At 41.9% G+C, this 18,144-nt stretch overlaps 1 protein-coding gene across 5 annotated transcripts; it reads left to right on the top strand.

Annotated features, from left to right (window-relative positions):
• The first annotated feature begins 941 nt into the window (after positions 1-941).
• Positions 942-18,005, top strand: abcc10 (ATP-binding cassette, sub-family C (CFTR/MRP), member 10). 5 transcript variants are annotated; one of them, XM_071503713.1, is made up of 24 exons: positions 943-1,000; positions 1,179-1,260; positions 1,757-1,787; positions 1,913-2,126; positions 2,597-3,968; positions 4,296-4,523; positions 5,176-5,332; positions 5,652-5,809; positions 6,036-6,115; positions 6,302-6,473; positions 6,928-7,026; positions 7,522-7,711; positions 8,297-8,374; positions 8,894-9,082; positions 9,378-9,516; positions 10,147-10,339; positions 11,168-11,511; positions 11,860-12,029; positions 12,664-12,824; positions 13,482-13,735; positions 14,276-14,421; positions 14,900-14,997; positions 16,102-16,214; positions 16,352-18,005. In XM_071503713.1, exons 4-24 carry the CDS (start codon positions 1,951-1,953, stop codon positions 16,485-16,487), a joined length of 4,653 nt encoding a protein of 1,550 aa, XP_071359814.1. In that variant the 5' UTR covers positions 943-1,000; positions 1,179-1,260; positions 1,757-1,787; positions 1,913-1,950; the 3' UTR covers positions 16,488-18,005. The 5 variants fall into 5 exon arrangements, with proteins under 5 accessions (XP_071359812.1, XP_071359814.1, XP_071359813.1 ...); XM_071503711.1 differs by lacking the exon at positions 1,757-1,787 and having other exon boundaries at positions 942-1,000; XM_071503712.1 differs by having other exon boundaries at positions 951-1,260.
• The last annotated feature ends 139 nt before the right edge of the window (positions 18,006-18,144 follow it).

Genomic DNA, 18,144 nt, shown 5'->3' with positions numbered 1-18,144 from the left:
AAAGATGCCTTAGATAGCTGCACCCAGTATTTAATGATTTAATGATTTTTTCTGTCTAATTCCAGGTAACAACATTTATAAAATTCCTTTTGTGTTTTTAACTTATGTTACATGCTATGTCATGTGCACTGTTTAAAATCCCAGGTTCCAAAATTTGTAAATTTAATGTATTGTAATTAAATATAATAAGATTTTCCAAATTAAGACATTTCTATTGCTTGGTTTCTGTGAATTAAATGCTTCTCCTTCTCCAAACCCATCTGTCATATAATGTTCTGCAGCCAATTTCTTGTGTACATCAGGAGAACCTAGAGAACCAGCAATGAATTTTATAACTTGTATAAAGGTGCTAAAACATAAAGTTTGCTCCTTTTTTACAGTCACCCACTCAATAAAGAACTCAAACCATTTTTGGTTCTTTTGTTTTCTCTGATTATAATTTTCGGATCAGTTATAGATACAAAAGAATTAGTGATTAAGTAATTTAGTAATTGCATGGTCTGGTTTTGGTTTATTGACAGTTAAAATATATTTATAAGTCAAACATGTCAGAGATTTTATAGTAAGTAGAAAGTCAAGTCAACTTTATTTCTAGAGAACGACCAAAGTGCTGTACGAAGGACAGTAAAATTGAATAAAAGCAAAAATGAATAAATTAAAGCAAATAAAACAAAAAGTATCATTCACACCCAAAAGAGAAATCACATGTAAATATCAGTCGAGTAAAGCATTAAAAAAACATTATTATCCATTCTGAGATTCAGATTATTAAAAATATAAGTACATGTTTCATATATTTTATACATTCTTTATTTTATTTACACTACATTTATACACTACATCTAGAAATTCTTGAGACAAATGTTGCCGCAATTCTTTCCGTTTGTTTTTATGAAATTTTTCACATATGACTTTTATTTTGAAAAGCTATTTGCCTACGTCATCAGGAATGGACAGGAGTGTGTCCTGTCAGCTAGTTGACAGCCGGTGATAGTAAAAGGTTCCTATCTTAATAATATTGCGTACTTGAGTTTTATTTTGCACTGGTGTGTCTCGTTAGTGTTTCACTTATATAATGTTTGTTGAAATGGCGGTGCCGGACAAACAAGCGGAGCAGTTTGATATTTTGTTAGCTAAGCTAGTTAGCTAGCCTCATTTGTTTACATTTGTGTTTGCAGCTGGTCACTTCCAGTCAGGAAACCCTCTGATAACTGCGTGTTAACAGCTTCTTTCTTTCTTCTGCTACATGGCTGGTTAAAGGTCAGTGCTGAAACACATGAGGTTGGAAAATGTCCGTTTAAATCAGTTAAAAGACGAGTATGGAAACCATCAAAGCATCATTCAGATGCTGTATATCCACCACAGGAAAGGCTATTTAATGTTTTTTTTCACAGGCCCAACTAAAAAGACAAAGGGGATTTCTTCGGTTTTAGATTCTTTGTGCTTTACTTTGTATTTACTTCAGTCTGTCAACTGATGGTTTCAAAAACTGAACTGGTCACTTAAACTTGAAATTTAAGAATGGACAGAGCATGGCCGGGCATCCTGTTACTAAAAATGCCAATACATTTTTCAGTACCCTAGTTTTAGGAATAGAAACATGTTTTGCTTGATTAATGTCTTAACACGGTCATCTTCATCAGCATTGCCTAGATAAAATTAGTCCATGCTCGGGGTTTGTTTCTGTTGGTGCTTCGTTTCAGTACTCAGCCCAAGGTTGACTTCAACACTTTATTGTGGTTTCCCACCTTTTTAGCTGCTCTGTAACTCACGTCTCAGCCTTTAAGGTAGACACACACCTTGTTTACATAATGTTGGCTAGAAGATTAACTGATGTCTCTGTCATCTTCCTCTAAAAGCCCTTACAGTTGGTGATTCTCTTTTTTTTTTTTTTTTTTTTTTTGTTCTTCAGACATTTTCTAGAATGACGGCAGTCAAATAGTAGGAGGGATGAGGACCTTTGGACCAGCAGAGCTGGTTGCAGGCCTCTGTCATACAGACGAGGAGAATCCTTTCCCTCTGTGGCAGGATGGACACATCAGCCCCTGTTTTAACCAGCTCATCCTCGGAGCCCTGCCTCATGCTGGGATCGCAATTTTCAGTGCCTGCTATCTCAGCATGGCAAGGTAGGTCGTACCTGTAAACACAAGGTAGAACTCACTCTGATTTACTCATGCATCACAGAGGGATACACATAATTCAGTGTACTACCAATCACATTTGCAGTTTGTTCAGTTAGTTATAGTCTTGTATTATTGTGGATTTAAAAACCTGAATACACTGGATGTCACAATATTTGATACTTTAAATACTAAAGGACGAAGAAAGCAGATGTGGACTTATTCAGAGCAAAAACATGCACAGCATTTAAAAGTGATTTTATTTTCAAATATCAACATAATTTTCATCCCTACGTGTACAGTAGAATGTGATCAGGAACACAATAGAGTACTTATTTCCTGTTTAAAATGAGAAATCTTAAATATTAATGCCTAAGAATGATGAAATTGAGCAGTAAAGCAAATGTTAGAATGTAGATAAAGACTTTAAAATAATGTCTGTGTTTATCCTAAGTGATGAGATTTCTGCTCTTCAGATGCAGCCTCCTTCAGACGTCTCCTCCCTGTGGGTGGACGCTCAGGCTGGTGTCAGCTCTGTTGGCTGCGCTGCTCTTCACTGCAGATGTCATCCTGGTGAGCGTCCTGCAGCAGGCGGACATGTACCTGGATCTTCTCACTGACAGCTGTGCCATCCTGGCCTGGCTGGTCCACTTCAGCGCCATAACAGTGCTCCAGAAAACTGCCTTCAGGAGAACCAGAGGACCTGCACTGCTGTTTCTGCTGGTCCTTCTGTCAGTTCCCAACCTTGTCATCACCTTGATGATTTACTGTGAAAGTGAAGGATATTTAAACCTTACAGAACCTCTTAAACTGGCAAGATGTGTCCTTGCCTCAGCGCGGACGCTCCCTCTCCTGGTTTACCTCCTAGCATTTGTATTTCCCTGCATCAGTGATGCTGGATACACCTTGTATGTTAACACTGTGGATGGTTCCCCGCTTATTCCAGAGAGCAGCCAGCCAGATACAGGTGAGATGGTGGCCGAGGACTCGAGTGGTTGCATGTCTCGACTCTTCTACCTGTGGTTGACTCCACTCCTCAGACGAGGGCAGCGAGGGGAGCTGGAAAGACCAGCTGATGTTTATCATCTTCCTCGGAAACTTCGGACTAGTGTGGTCTGTCGATACTTCCACCAGTGCTGGGAAGCATGCAGACGAGGGGTAGCAGTCGGTAACGGGGAGGATCAGTGGCCCAGGCCGGTGAGCAGAAACCTCCTGAACGGCACCTGGAGTTCTCAGTACCTGGAGGAACCACTGGAGCTGGAGGGTGATGTAGGTCTGCTGAGGGTGCTGCACAAGGCGTTTGGGCTGCGGTATTACATGCTCGGTGTGCTGAAGGTGGTGGTCAACATGCTGAGCTTTGCAGGTCCCCTGCTCCTCAGCAGTCTGGTGAGCTTTATGGAGGAAGAAGGGGCCCCGGTTAGCAGAGGAGCCTGGTGCGTGCTGGGGCTTTTTGCCACCACCTTTCTTTCTTCCGTTCTGAGGAACATTTTCGTCTTTGAGGTGTCCAAGGTGGCGCTGTCAGCTCGCGCAGCTCTCGTGTCGGCCATCTACAACAAAGCCCTGCGGGTCAGTGGCAGCAGCCTGGCCAGCTTCACTCTGGGGGAGGTGGTGAACTTAATGAGCACGGACACAGACCGCGTGGGCAACTTCTTCAACAGTTTCCATGAGCTGTGGAGCTTGCCCTTCCGATTTGGCATCACCCTGTACTTACTGTATCTGCAGGTGGGCGTGGCCTTCCTTGGAGGGCTGGGCGTGGCGCTGCTGCTGGTGCCGCTCAATAAGTTCCTTGCTTCCCGTATCCTTAGCAACAATAAAGACATGCTCAGGCACAAGGACAGCCGTGTGAAGGTGAGACCTGTTTGTTTGTCTGTACAAATACTGTGGTAGAAAAAGTAATACTAGTTATGGACATTTCTTTATTTCTTTAGCTTCCACTCAGAGGTACAATAAATAATAAACAATAAACAATAGACACTTAAAATGAAAAAAAAGATAAAGTAGCATCAGTGAATAGGAATTTAAAAGATGATGACCCTTGTATCAATCTGATCTACCTTCATGGTTACCACAGGATTAATACATGTTGTCATTCTTCACTGGTCCAGCACAGATCCAAGATAAGAGTCAGTTATTTCTGTTATTATATTCAAAAGTCTGTGACTTTTTCTCACTCAGCTAATGACAGAGATCCTCTTCGGGATTCGCGTCATCAAATTCTACAACTGGGAGCCTCACTTTACCCAGAAGGTCGCCGACTGTCGTAAACAAGAGCTGTCCCACCTCAAGGCCATCAAATACCTGGATGCCATGTGTGTGTACACCTGGGCCGCGCTACCTGTGGTCATCTCCATCCTCACCTTCGTCACGTACGTGATGCTGGGACACCAGCTGAATGCAGCCAAGGTGGGTGCTCTTTAACTCTCACCTTCTATAATAACAAGGGTTTGCTGACATCAATCTACACCATGGAGTATTCCAGTACCTCCTAAATTTAAAGGTCCCATATACTACAAAGGTAGATGTCCATGTGTTTGTGATTATAAAGCAGGTCTAGGTTCTATATTAATACTGTGAAAGTATCAAGGCCTCAGTCCACAGAGAAATGCACACAGCCTGTATTCAGAAACTGAGCCTTAAAACCAGCCGTCAGGACTTCACACCACACCGTCACAACAAAGCAGTCACCGCCCTCAGCCACGCTGAAGCCCCGCCCACCTGGACCTACCATCGAATGAAGTAAACTTTAGACTCAGTATTGTATTTTCTTATTTTAGGTGTGTGTCTCTTCTACTACACATTTTAAGAGACTAATACTACTTCTTTTCATTTTAATTCCCTTTCTCTTATTGGTGTTAAATTACCTGATGTGTAGAGTTGGAATGAAACATGAATACTGTCGACCCACCAACTCTCTGTCAACACCCTGATGAACAGAAAGTACTTTGAAGGCATCAAACTTTACTGGAAATTTACAACAGAAGACATTTCCACTGAAAACTAGTCTTTAAAAATTCTCCTGTGTGATGGCTCTGTGAAGTTGTTTCCTCCTCTGTAGGTGTTCACCACACTGGCTCTGGTGGGAATGTTGATCATCCCACTCAACTGCTTCCCCTGGGTCCTGAATGGCATCCTGGAGGCCAAAGTTTCTCTGGAGCGGATCCAGCGCTTCTTCAAACTGACCAACCAGGACCTGCAGGCATACTACGCCCTGGGTAGGCTGCTGCTTTGAAGTTTATCTGTTTTTGTGTTTAACCAGCAACCAAAACCAGAGAAAGAGCAGCTTCTCTGAATATTTAGAACAACCTCTAGTCAATAAAAATAACGTGCAAATATAAAACCTGAGAACATTTTGTCATCATCTGCTCATCGTGTTTTTCATGGAGTCATTGTGGATCTGCAGAACCAGAGCTGCTGCATTAAATGTTATTATTTGAAAGAATTAAACTGAGCTCCCCTTCAGCTGTCATTAAATGTTGTTATATATCAAATGTCTTATTCCATTGTGCTGAAACGTAACGTATGTGTCCACAGTGTCTCCTGAAGACAGTGAGACCTCGGTCCTGTTGAGCCAGGGGACGTTTTCCTGGCAGAAACCCGGCGGTCCTGATCAGAGCAAAGAGGGAGAAGCTGAAACTGGAGCTGCTAAAGGGAGTCTGCTGCTGCACAGCCTCAATCTACACATAACTAAGGTACAAACCATCTGGTTTATTTCCATTAATACATTTGATATCCTTCATAATTAATTCCTAACCAGCAAAATCACTAATTCTGACGACATATAAAATTTAAAGGGAAGTTTATCTCAAACTACGGTTACAATAAGAAAACACAGCCCTACATTTGAAATTGAATGTTTTCATGGTGATAATGAGTTTAAAGGGAACAGTTTTTTTAGTGTTTGTCTGTGTGACTCAGGGCTCTCTGGTCGTTGTGGTTGGGAAGGCCGGCTGTGGAAAGAGTTCCTTACTGGCTGCTCTCACAGGAGAACTCAACAGGTACACCCCGTCAGATTGCACTCAGACTAATCTTATGTGATTTATCACCTGCAGTTTTTACTTTGAATTTTTTGGATAATTTTGAAAATCTTCCATGAATGATTTGATATTTCTGATCAGATTTCTTGCTTGATGTTTTGATCAGAAGAGATGAAACAGACTCGACTCTTCCTCCTGTCTCTGCAGGCTGAGCGGAGTGGTTTATGTTGCTGACAGAGAGGCCGGCTTTGGCCTGGCCTCTCAGGAGCCGTGGATCCAGCATGCATCAGTACGAGCCAACATCCTGTTTGGCAAAGACTATGATCCCACCTTCTACCAGACTGTGATCGAGGCCTGTGCCCTCTCAGACGACCTCAACGTATGATAATTACGTTCTCTCTGTCTCCTTATTTATCACCCACAGTGTCTGTGTGTCATTGTTTGATGTTGTTGGGCCGGAGGGAGATGTTTATAACCACTTCTCAGTTCTTTTCTGTATAATCTGGATATTGATGGCTCCCAGAGGATCATCCCTACTGACAATCTTTTCTCCACCCCCCGACAGATCAGAATTTTTTTTTCTTTTTCTTGATTACTACAATAAGTTGTGTAGGAAACTTATGACCTGTGATTACAGAAAAGCATTATCTCTCAAGGATTTGTACTTGTGCTGCTTATTTGAAAGCAACTTAATTTCTTTGATCAACACATGGAGCCAGATATCACAGAAACAAATATTTGGGAACTTTTCAGCTATAAATAACACAGGCCTGTGATTTGCATACAGTTGATTTAACATTTTTTCATGAATTTGTTCATAAATGTGTCTGCAGGTTTTGCCAAATGGTGACAAGACAGAAGTAGGAGAGAACGGCGTGACGCTCAGCGGAGGACAGAAGGCTCGGCTGGCACTCGCCAGAGCTGTTTACATGGTCAGTCGTCTGCATGAACCAGCCATCTGCTTCAAGCTCAGAGACATTTTTCCAAACAAAGTGTTAGTCTGCCAGGACCAAAGATAACAGCACCTCAAACTATTATATCCCAACATCTACATATACGAGCTTGAATATATTTGTTAATGTGCAGATAATTACTCGTGTATAGAAGTTATTATAGAAAAACACATGTTTTATGTTTGCATTTATACACTGATTCAATTTTTAATGAAGTTAAGAAGTTAAAAAGGTAGTTTAAAGGTTCAGTGGACTGTCCCACTGCTGAAGACGTCACTGGTTTGATTCCCCTCAGCTGTAAGTGAGGGGAATGTGTGGGATGCTAAGTTGCGCTGAAGGAGCCACAAACCTCTGACCTCATTATAAGAGTAGAAAAGCTTTGACTGTCGCCGGCACGGAGGCATAAAAACACTGTTTGTAATCAGTTGGTTGATCATGTGATTCCAGTCTGTTTCTCTTTTTTTCTGCCGTCAGGACAAAGACATCTACCTCCTCGATGATCCGCTGGCAGCCGTCGATACGGACGTGGCTGAGCACCTCATGCAGAAATGCATCATGGAACTCCTCAGGGGAAAGACCAGAATCCTGTGCACACACCGTATAGAGTTTGTGGACAAAGCTGACATGATGGTCCTCATGGACAACGGAGCAATAATCAAAACAGGTAGAGACTAAAATTTGCCTCCGACAGGTGGAAAGTGGTTGTTTAGTTGTTTAGCAGGTTTTAAATGATCATTGATTATAGAGAACCACTGCAGACACACATACATATGTTTTCTGACAAGATGCTAAATGTCAGAGCTAATTTTAATTTGTAAGCACTTGTTTAAGTTAAATGCCTTTTAACAACAATGATTATCATGCTAATTCTGAGACATGAGTATAAAAATTATCATCAACACGACGTCAGTGTCCAGCAGCACGAATACAAAGGCAGGAACTCTGTTGGAGGGCGTCATGGCACAGAACAGGAATTGTTTGTACTTTTCAAATAATAACTTTATTTCCTGTATTCTGATTGTTAAGTTTCAGCCTCTGTATTTGTAGCTCACTTCATTAGACAGCATGTCGCTGTGACCAAAAACAGCCCGTGGGAAAGGAAGCAAGTGGAAGCATTTCAAGTGGGATGATGTGAAATGTGCACCTGTGAACTTCTTTTTTTACATCTGAAGACTTTACTTACAATATTTATGTATTTTGATGTATTTATATTTATATTTACCTGCACTGTCATGTTGCTGTTAAACAGGTACGCCGGCAGAAATCCTTCCTTTGGTTGAGGCAGTGCCGAAAAAACAGAAGAATGAGCACAACACAAAAGAGAAAGGTGAAGTTCAAGTGTTTGACTAAAAAGTGAAAATGTGGCACCTCGGGTTTGAATCCAGCCTGGGCCCTCTCTCTCCCAGCTTTGGTCGGCTGGTCGGTCCACACTGAAATATCTCAATAACATTCATATAGCCCAACAGATTCCCTGACGTTTCCTCTTGTGCCAGCATGAGGTCTCACAAGTGTTTATTTTTTGTGACGTTTCACCTTGAGGTTTGGTGCAGATCCACGGAGCCCAGAGGATGAAGCTTAATGACTTTGCAGATTCCAGTCTGGCATGTTGCTGATCTAAAACACAGTGGACTTTCACTTTTCATTTGGAATCTTAAATAAAAAATAACTGAGACACTGTGGTTTGAAAAAAAAAAACTTAAAATCAATTGACTTCACACGTCGTGTTACAGCTGGCTGAGAAATAACTGGGTGAATTCTGGAGTACAGTGTCGTCTTTTCGCCTCTTACTGACTGTTTATCCACTTTGACAAACATTATTCTCACGGTCCCTCTTGGTTTTAACCAGCTGGTGCGGAGCAGGATGAGGACGAGTCGGGGTCACCCCCTGATCTGTGTGTGGATGATGATCCTGACCTGTTGGGGGCGGAGCAGAAGCTGGCGGGCGGGCTGGCGTGGACAGTTTACAAGACCTACTGGGTCGCTGTGGGTGGCGTGTTGGCCTCCTCCATCCTCATGGCTCTGCTCCTCATGCAAGGTTGGGATGGAGCACTCGTCTTTTCAGCTTGATCTGTGTTCACTGAGGAACCTCAGCAGATGCTTGTGGACGTTAAATTGTATTTACTTCTCAAATAAGATCAGTTTATTTCTTTAGACCATCACAGATTTGTCTCAAAGGATTTTGCAGACGACAAAATAATACAATATTATATATATTGTAACAGAATAAACACAATGAACAGACAGAAACACTCACAAAAAACGCTGCTCGATGAGTTTCCTGTTTTACATCTACAGTGACTCTAGCTGTTTTTTTTTTTTTTGTGATCCAGCCTCTAAGAATGTGTCCGACTGGTGGCTGTCCCACTGGATCTCTGAGCTGAAGAACAACGGTTCCACCACAGCTAACAGTTCTTTCACTGGTGCATTCGGCTCATCTCACCTGCTGCTCTTCTCACCTGGAGGATTAATGTAATGTTGACCTGTCGACAGCATTTTTTAATTGAACGGGAACAGATTGGGTTCTGTGCAGGAGACGGTGAAGTTGACAACACAAATGAGCAGTTTTTACACATGCAGCAAAATAAACATTTATTTATTTAATTATTACATATATTTATTATGTGTTATACTCATCATATTCGTTATATTTATATTTTCATATATATTTGGAAAATATTTTGAGCTGATATTACTGTACATCATTTTACAAAAAGATTCAATTCAATTGTCCTTTTCGTAATAATTATTAATATATTTTTATAATTAAATTTAAAGTATAACATAACATCAAGATGAGGCTTCCAAAGATAGTTCACAGTAGGTAGATGAGGATGTGTCTTAATCATATACAATATTTATCATCCTCTGAATACAAAACATTATAATCAATCATCTGTAACAGTTTATAATTAGTGTACAAAGCACTGTTAAGAAAATTACTGTAGTTTAACAGCAGAAACATCAAACTAATATTTTAAAACTACTGTTAAATGTGTTGTTATGGCAACAATTGGTTGCGTAATCAGGTTTATTACCTGGACATTTTCCTGAAACATTTTCACTGAAATCTAAAGAAAATATTGACATCTGTCCGTCCAGGTCTCCTCTACACTCTGTGGAAACGTCTCCTTCAAGAAACATGAGCTCTGATGTCAAGTTTTACCTGATGGTGTACGGCTCCATCGCCGTGGCCAACACCGTCTTCACCGCCATCCGAGCGTTCCTCTTTGCCTACGGAGCCATCTGTGCTGCCACGGCCATCCACAACAGACTTCTGGATCGGGTCCTTAAGGTATGTCATCTGAGCTTGGAGTCCCATAGCAACTGTCAGGCCACCGGGGCCGACGGTATGAGCCGAGCAGAGCAGACTGAGGGTTTGTCTCGTTGGCAGGAGGAGCTGAAGGTTAGAGAACTAGGCTGGGGCCAGTATGAAACTCCAGTATGAGCTGATGAGGACGAGGATGTTATTGAACAGGACGAACACAAACTGCTAAAAGCCTTAAGATACAACGCTACTGATATTTCTGAGCAGTTTTAAAGATACAGTGGTAAATGTTGTTGTATTTACAGTAAATCAAATGTGAGTGTTTCTCCCAGTGATGAACTCACAAAGGATACCACTGCCTCTGAGACCCTGTGGAGCTTTTTAGCTCATCAGCTCATGAGCAACAGCCTGGTGGATGTGTAATAGCTCTTTGTTGTCATGTTGTTGTGGAGGTCCTTCTGTTTTTTTTACAGCTTTAAACCTGTGTTTTTGGCCACTGGGGGGCAGCAGAAACAAGCTGTAAACACAACACGACACATTATCACCTTATAAAATTAACACAATGAACAAGTTTGCAAACAGTTTCTTATTTACTGAGGCTCAGATCCTCCCTTCTGATTGGCTGACTGACCTGTTGTTACTAGAGCTCCAGAGAGAAGCCTGAGAGATGTAAAACTACACTGAGATGTTTTTTGGTTCTTAACACCACAAATATATCTTCTGATGGAGATCAACACTTCAGATAAAACACTGGAGAAGTGTAAAATATTTCAACAAAGACCTTTAACTTCTATGAAAGTTAAAAAGTGTCAAAGTTGACTAATTGAATAATTGTTTGTTTGTGTGCCCCTCCAGGCCACAGTGACCTTCTTCGACACCACCCCTCTGGGTCGCGTACTCAACCGTTTCTCCTCAGACCTGTACAGTGTGGACGACAGCCTGCCGTTCATCCTCAACATCCTTCTGGCCAACATCTTCGGCCTGCTGGGCATGCTGGTGGTGATACTCTACGGCCTCCCCTGGGTGCTCCTGCCCCTGCTGCCCCTGGCTCTGCTTTACCACCGCACGCAGCACTTCTACCGACACACCTCTCGGGAGCTGAAGCGCCTGTGCAGCCTCACCCTGTCGCCCGTCTACTCCCACTTCTCTGAGACGCTGACTGGGCTGGGAACCATCCGGGCCAGCGGCAGCTCTGCCAGGTGAGAGACAACAAAACTAACCTTGTTAGAGCCTGAAAACACTGGATTATTAAAGCAGGATGGATCGGCTGCTTACATCAGCACATAACATAAGCCTTTTTGATGGGTGGATTTAATTTATGGATTGCTCCTCTGCCTCCTGGTCCACCACTCGATCTCCTAATCCTTGTTCGCCAAGTCATGTCTGCTTTTGAGGAGACAAATCCATGGACAATTACAACAAATCTCTCCTAAAACGATACCGTTCCCACAGGGAAGGACTCCACATTACAGAAGCTACAGATGCTGTTACTGCCACTTTCACTGTGTCTTAAAAACGGTCACAGGATCAGCTTTCTGCTCCTCCAGGTTTGAGGAGGAGAGCGCGAGACGTGTGGAACAGAACCAGCGCTGCCTCTTCCTCAGCAACGCCGCCATGCAGTGGCTGGACATCCGCCTGCAGCTGATTGGAGTAGCCGTGGTGACGGGCCTCGCTGTGATCGCTGTCGTCCAGCACCAGTTTCATTCTGTGGATCCAGGTGAGACAATGTCTGGGTCAGCTGGCTGGCTGTGCATCAGTACATGAGATGTCTAATTCTTCTGGTAGTGGCCTTTCAATCATCCCAAAAGTTAGAACAAAAACCCACGGTGAGGCTGAGGGCTGCAGAGAGTGTTGATACTTTTAAAAGCAAACTGAAAACTTACCTTTTTGATTTGGCTTTTAACTAGATCTTATTCTATTTTAGGGAACATTATTTATTATTTATTTTTATCTTTAGTTACTTTTATTATTAATTTTGTCTTATTTCAATGTATTTAATCTTCTTTTCACTTTTAGGGTTATATTATTTTATTCTGATGGATTATCTCTTAGTATTTATCTTATTTATTTTCTCCATCTTAATGATGTCTTATTATTATTTATTTTGTTTTAATTTATCTTTTAGTGTTATATTATTTTATTATGATATTTTTTTATGGATTATCTCTTTGTATTTATCTTATTTCTTTCCTCCATTTTCCTGCTGTGTTTTATTTATTCTATTTATCTTAGGCTGAATTTAACATTTTGATCTGACCTCTAGTGTTTCCTCATTATGATGTCTTGATGGCGTTTCCTCGATTTGATATTTGATTGATAATGTTTGTTGCCGGCTGTGTCGTCCCGGTCAGGTCTGGTGGGTCTGTCCCTGTCCTATGCTCTGTCCATCACGACCCTGCTGTCTGGCCTCATATTCAGCTTCACTCAGACTGAGATGCAGCTGGTGAGCGTGGAGCGGACTGAGGAATACTCCACCGGCCTGCCCACCGAGCCACAGCACCAGAACACACAGGTCAATCATACTGATATTACCACAACAGCAGGAACACCTGACGTTTCCACTTAAGGTTTAATTTCTCCGTAGCTCCTTAAGGGTGTTGCACAAAATCTCTTAAAAGGTTTCCTTAGTTAAGGAAAAAAGTTAAGTAATTTACAGCAGTGAAAGAGATTTTACAGCATTAAAATTCTACTGTTTCCATGGAGACCTGTTATCACTTTTGGGAAGCTGGTAACATTGAAAGGAGTGCGCTGCTATCTCTTCCTCGTGAGTTTTTTTGCCTTACTTTAGCCTCTAAGGTCTTTTGTGCAACGGTTTACTTGACTTTAAGTGATTCCTTAAGTATAAGACTAGGATAAGGAGAAATTGTTAAATACTTGAGTGAATATTTTAAGGAAAGGCTTAAGGGTGTTTAAGGAAGGAAACCTTAACTACACTTCACTGAGAATTCATGACATCAGTGGTTCACAGTCCAAAACACAGAACTTTTAATCACATCAGTGTGATTTGAGTTGACAAGCTCATAAGAAAATGCAAATTTGTTCCCTGTGCAACAAATAAGATGCAAAATATGAGTTTTTTTCAACAATGTTATTTGTTTTCCTTTGGAGCCCATTTTTCAGTATTGACTGTCTATGTAAAAATGTTTCACCCTGTCTGTTTCTACATCAGTTGCCCTCCTCGTGGCCTGAGCAGGGCTGGTTGGAGTTTCGTGGTGTGGTTTTGGCGTACAGGGATGGTCTTCCTAACGCCCTGGACGGGGTGAGCCTGGTGGTGCAACCTGGGGAGAAGGTGGGCATCGTGGGGCGTACGGGCTCCGGCAAGTCCACCTTGTTCCTGGCCCTGTTCCGTATGGTGGAGCTCAACCAGGGTCAGATTTTCCTGGACGGGCTGGACATCAGCACGGTGGGCCTGGGTCAGCTCAGGTGAGCCTGAGGCGGTGGTGGGCTTGAAATAAAATTAAATAACAAATTGTGAGCTAACACTGATAAAACAACACACTTAAAGTGGTACAGGATCTCTGAAGCTACAGTCATAGATATTTATATTCAATTACCATGTCATTATCCATCAGCCTACTGATAGGAAGTGGTTCCAACCATAGATTTCTTCCATTTTCTTTTTTTTTTTGGTGAGCTTTTCCATGTCCATTAATGTTTATAGCATCACATACTTCCACCAAGGCAATGCATGAAGCATATTTCAAAATATATAAAGAAAAATGCTCAAATCTCCCACACAAGCTCAGATAAAACAATGAATAGAATAAAGAATAAAACTGTGAGAACATGTAGCCGTGGATGATTATTCACAGAAAATCATCATCATCATCTACCAGTGTTACAGGAAAACGAACCCAGATAATCAGTTTTTCTTCGATTATCCGCAGTGTCATTCAGACTTTGAGGATGCTGTACAGTGCAACAGAAACAGTTTAACGTGTGTGCCGGTGGTGTCCTCTGCAGGTCCAGGTTGGCCATTATCCCTCAGGACCCCTTCCTGTTCAGCGGGACCATCAGAGAGAATCTGGACCCGTGTGGGCGAGACTCAGACCAGCAGCTGCTGGACGTCCTGGACCAGTGCCACCTCAGCTCTGTGGTCAGCAGGATGGGTGAGAGACGGGGGGAGAGAGGGTAATGAATGTGAGACGATGAGGAGGAACAGAAGAGCAGAGCGATGCTTTCTAAGCGAAGGTGTGTCTGTTTTAAATGGAAACACCTGACTCACAGTCCTTCACTTCAGGCGGTTCACCCCACCCTCCACCACTCCCGTCTGCACACGTGATCAACAGATACAACATGTTCCCTTTTGTCCTGACGCAGAAAATTATTGTTGATGTTTGTTTTCACTTTTGTTCAGTGTGGAGAAGCTTAGAGCGAATTTATTTACACAAGATACAGCTACAGGTGCAGCCTGCTTATCATCTCTGTCCCCCTCCTCCTGTGTGGTGTGGTTTTTTTTATTTGTCTTTGCAGTGAGACAGTGGGACAGTGGGACAGTGGGACAGTGGGACAGTGGGACAGCACCGTTAAGATAAACATAAACATAAACATGCCTTGTGTGTGTGTGTGTGGGTGTGTGTGTGTCAGGTGGTCTGGATGCTGAGGTTGGAGAAAGAGGGAGGTTCTTCTCCGTGGGACAGAGACAGCTGCTGTGTCTGGCCAGAGCTCTGCTGACCCAGGCCAAGGTGAGACTCAGCCGTGTTGTTGTTATCAGTCACTGACATCGTTCCTGTGTGAGTGCAGCCCACAGCCCACTCTGGACAGATTAGTGTATTCTGTCTTTTTCTTTTGTTTTCTTTCCTGGTTGATTTGACAGTGCCTGTGGTAACTGGCAGCAACAACAGGTGCAATTAAACAGAACAGAAAATACTTGCTGAGCAGCTGCTGGCAGAGGCTCAGTGTATCTGTTTACAACCACGCAAACTGGTGTTGTTTTAATACAGACATCAGATTTAATGCTGTGTGTGATGCAAGTAGTTTTCCAAGAAGAAAAGGTGAATAGTGTGCACATCCAGCTGCAGCAGCTGGGTACAGCTGCAGGACAGAAAACGGCAAAACAAGACGTTGTCCACTCACTGGAGTTTTAAAGCTTCCAAGTTTTTATCTGTGAAACGAGTTGAATTGTTTTCCACAGAACAGCAGGAGACAGTGAAAAGAGCTGGATATGTTGCTGAGGTGTGAAGCTGCTCCTGACTCTTGCAAAATGAAACCTCATCTACCTTCAAAAATTCTGAAAAGTGACTGTTCTCTTGTGTCGAAAGTGAAGAGTTGAACACTTTTAATTTGAAGCAGCAGCAGGAGGAAATGTGGGGTTGACATTAGCAGTACCTTCATATGACTCTGGTGCGACTGCAGGAGAGTGAAGATGAAACAATATGAGATAAAACGCTTGGATAACATGCTGTCTCCTGTGAATCTCTCGTGTGCTGATAGTCTGTTTGAATCCAATGTTTTTATGGTCAACCCACCAACACTAAAGGTTTTCTTCCCACTAACAATAAAAAGATCAGTAAATTCACAAAATTGCTGCTATCGTCTATAAATAGAATCAAAAACTGAACTTGACTTCATGGGGATCTTCAGGATTAGAGCAGTCACACCTTTTTGAGCCTATTTTTATGACACACAAAAGCAGTTAGGCTGAGTGGTGATAACAATGAAAGCATTCTAGAAAACACTGTTATTTGTGTTCATCTTAGATTATCGATTATTGTTGACAGGGTCTTGAATCACTGTCCGTCTCCCTCTCTGTAGTTCCCACACTATGTTACTCTTTTCCCGTCATGTAGGTCCTGTGTATTGATGAGGCCACGGCCAGCGTGGATCAGAAGACGGACAAACTGCTGCAACAGACCATCAGAGAGAAGTTTCAGGACAAGACCGTCCTCACCATCGCCCACAGGTGAAATGATTCTCAATTCAAATGTTGATGAAAAGTCGGGTTCCTGTCCTGTCGGTACACGTGGACTGATTTTACATAATGAAGCTGTTCTTTCATACATAAAATGTACGTTTTGTTGCCTGCGTTTGTGTCGCCAGGATCAACACCATCATGGACTGCGACAGGGTGCTGGTGATGCAAGGTGGGAAGGTGGCAGAGTTTGACGCCCCGGCCGCTCTGTGCCAGAGCGACCGCTCCATCTTCCACAGGCTGCTCTGTGGGAAAGGACAGTGAGACACTGAAAGACATAAGGGAATCTTTCTGATTCTGAAGATATATTTTTATACTTGATCCTGGAAAGGTTTGCAGAGAACCTGCTTCCTTTGACAGCACCGTCCGTCCTCATGCACTTTTACAACATCACATAGCTCAAAAAAAGTTTGTTCTTCAAATGGACATTATTTCTTTGTGTGGTCTAATATTTTTTTATCGTGGACTGACATTTAGTTTCTTTTAAATTCCTTGTTTTTAAGGCTAAAACAGCATCGGAAAGTTGCACACTCATAACTCCAATGCAACCATTTATTTCAGACTCATGGAAATTGATGTATATGCAAAGTGCCTTTTCCAGCAAGAGCCAACGTTTCAGCTTCGATCTTCATAAGTTGAAATAAATGATTGTGGCTTTCCCTTTCCTCTCCCATATCTGCCTGCAAGCCTGCAACTCAGTTTTTCCCTTCAGATGCTCCTTAAATGTTTTTTGCCTGCATATTTGTCTCGCTAAGATTTGTTATAATTTATTAGTGCAAGCAACTGCCAGCAGGTGTCATAAATAATCCTCTATATTCAACCTGTCTGTTATCATCTTTTCTTTTTAAACACCTTGATTGTTTTTGTTGATTCTAGAGTTTGTTTGCTTGTTTGGGGCCATTATGTTCTGCAATTTCATTGGCTCCTGAGATCTTTCTTTGCTTTCTTCATGGGAACAGCAGTTGCACTCATCTTGGAATATTTTGGAAATAACTGAAGACGTGAAAAGGAAGAAATATAAAAATGTATTTCTTCTGTTAGGTGCTCGTAAAACAATGGGGGGGAAAGTTTGCTGCCTGTTGTGTTACATTTGTGTGGAGCCCTCTCCAGTAAATCCTGTGGGCTTTGAAAATCAGAGACAAATATCAGTGTACAGGTAAACGAGATGCAGGTTTAGCAGCATGAAACAATAGTCTGACATAAAAGTTGAACCCTAATTTGAATATGTAATCTATATGTTAGTAATCTGTAATCTGAAACCTTTTTACTACCTTTTTTTTTTTTTTTTTTTTTTTTTTTTGCTAAGTGACGTTTAAATCAACATCTGTCTTTAATGAACAGTTGCAGTTGCAGTTGTTGCATGTTGAAATGATCTTCATCCATCCATATGGAGCCACATGGACCTGACCTGTTATAGCTCCCTCAGCTCTGAGGTCAGCCACTGAACACTGTTATAAATTCAAGCAATATCCACGGAGATCAATAGAAATAAGGACTTAGAGTTTAACTTGGTGGTTCTCAGGGGAGCTGTTTTGGTTGCTGCTTTTTAAAAAAAAAAAAAAAAAATTTATATACATGTGTTTCTTGGGTGATATCTTTGGTCAACATAATGCTAATTTCTGTTGCTATGGTGATGATAAACTTCTCTACATTTCTGTTGGTACAAATGATGTAATGCCTGAGGCTACCCTGTCTATGTTCATGTATGTGGTGAAACAATTTATCAGTTATCGTTTCTTACAATTAAATTTTAATTACTTTGTGATTAAAAGAGAACTGAGACATTGTTTGTGGCTCTGTAGCCGAACGAGATGATCATGAAAACTCATTGTGCAGGATGTCATCTTACAATCTGTAAGTTTTAAATTTCACATAAACAATGTGATCAAACAAGCTTTTGGTTCACTTTAGATGTATCTGC

The sequence above is a fragment of the Trachinotus anak genome, unplaced genomic scaffold, assembly GCF_046630095.1.
Source record: "Trachinotus anak isolate AG129_WGS33_773 ecotype Australia unplaced genomic scaffold, CSIRO_AGI_Tana_v1 ptg000019l, whole genome shotgun sequence".
Taxonomy (NCBI): Eukaryota; Metazoa; Chordata; class Actinopteri; order Carangiformes; family Carangidae; genus Trachinotus; species Trachinotus anak.
The sequence above is the reverse complement of the archived record's forward strand: the minus strand, read 5'-3'. Positions and strand labels throughout refer to the sequence as shown.

What these genes read in the sequence shown, in the direction of transcription:
- abcc10 (XM_071503711.1), top strand. Translation starts at nt 1,951, where the DNA reads ATGAGGACCTTTGGACCAGCAGAGCTGGTTGCAGGCCTCTGTCATACA. An exon ending in TGCTATCTCAGCATGGCAAG is followed by an intron (nt 2,127 to 2,596) that starts GTAGGTCGTACC and finishes TCTGCTCTTCAG; the next exon opens with ATGCAGCCTCCTTCAGACGT. An exon ending in GCAGGCATACTACGCCCTGG is followed by an intron (nt 5,333 to 5,651) that starts GTAGGCTGCTGC and finishes ATGTGTCCACAG; the next exon opens with TGTCTCCTGAAGACAGTGAG.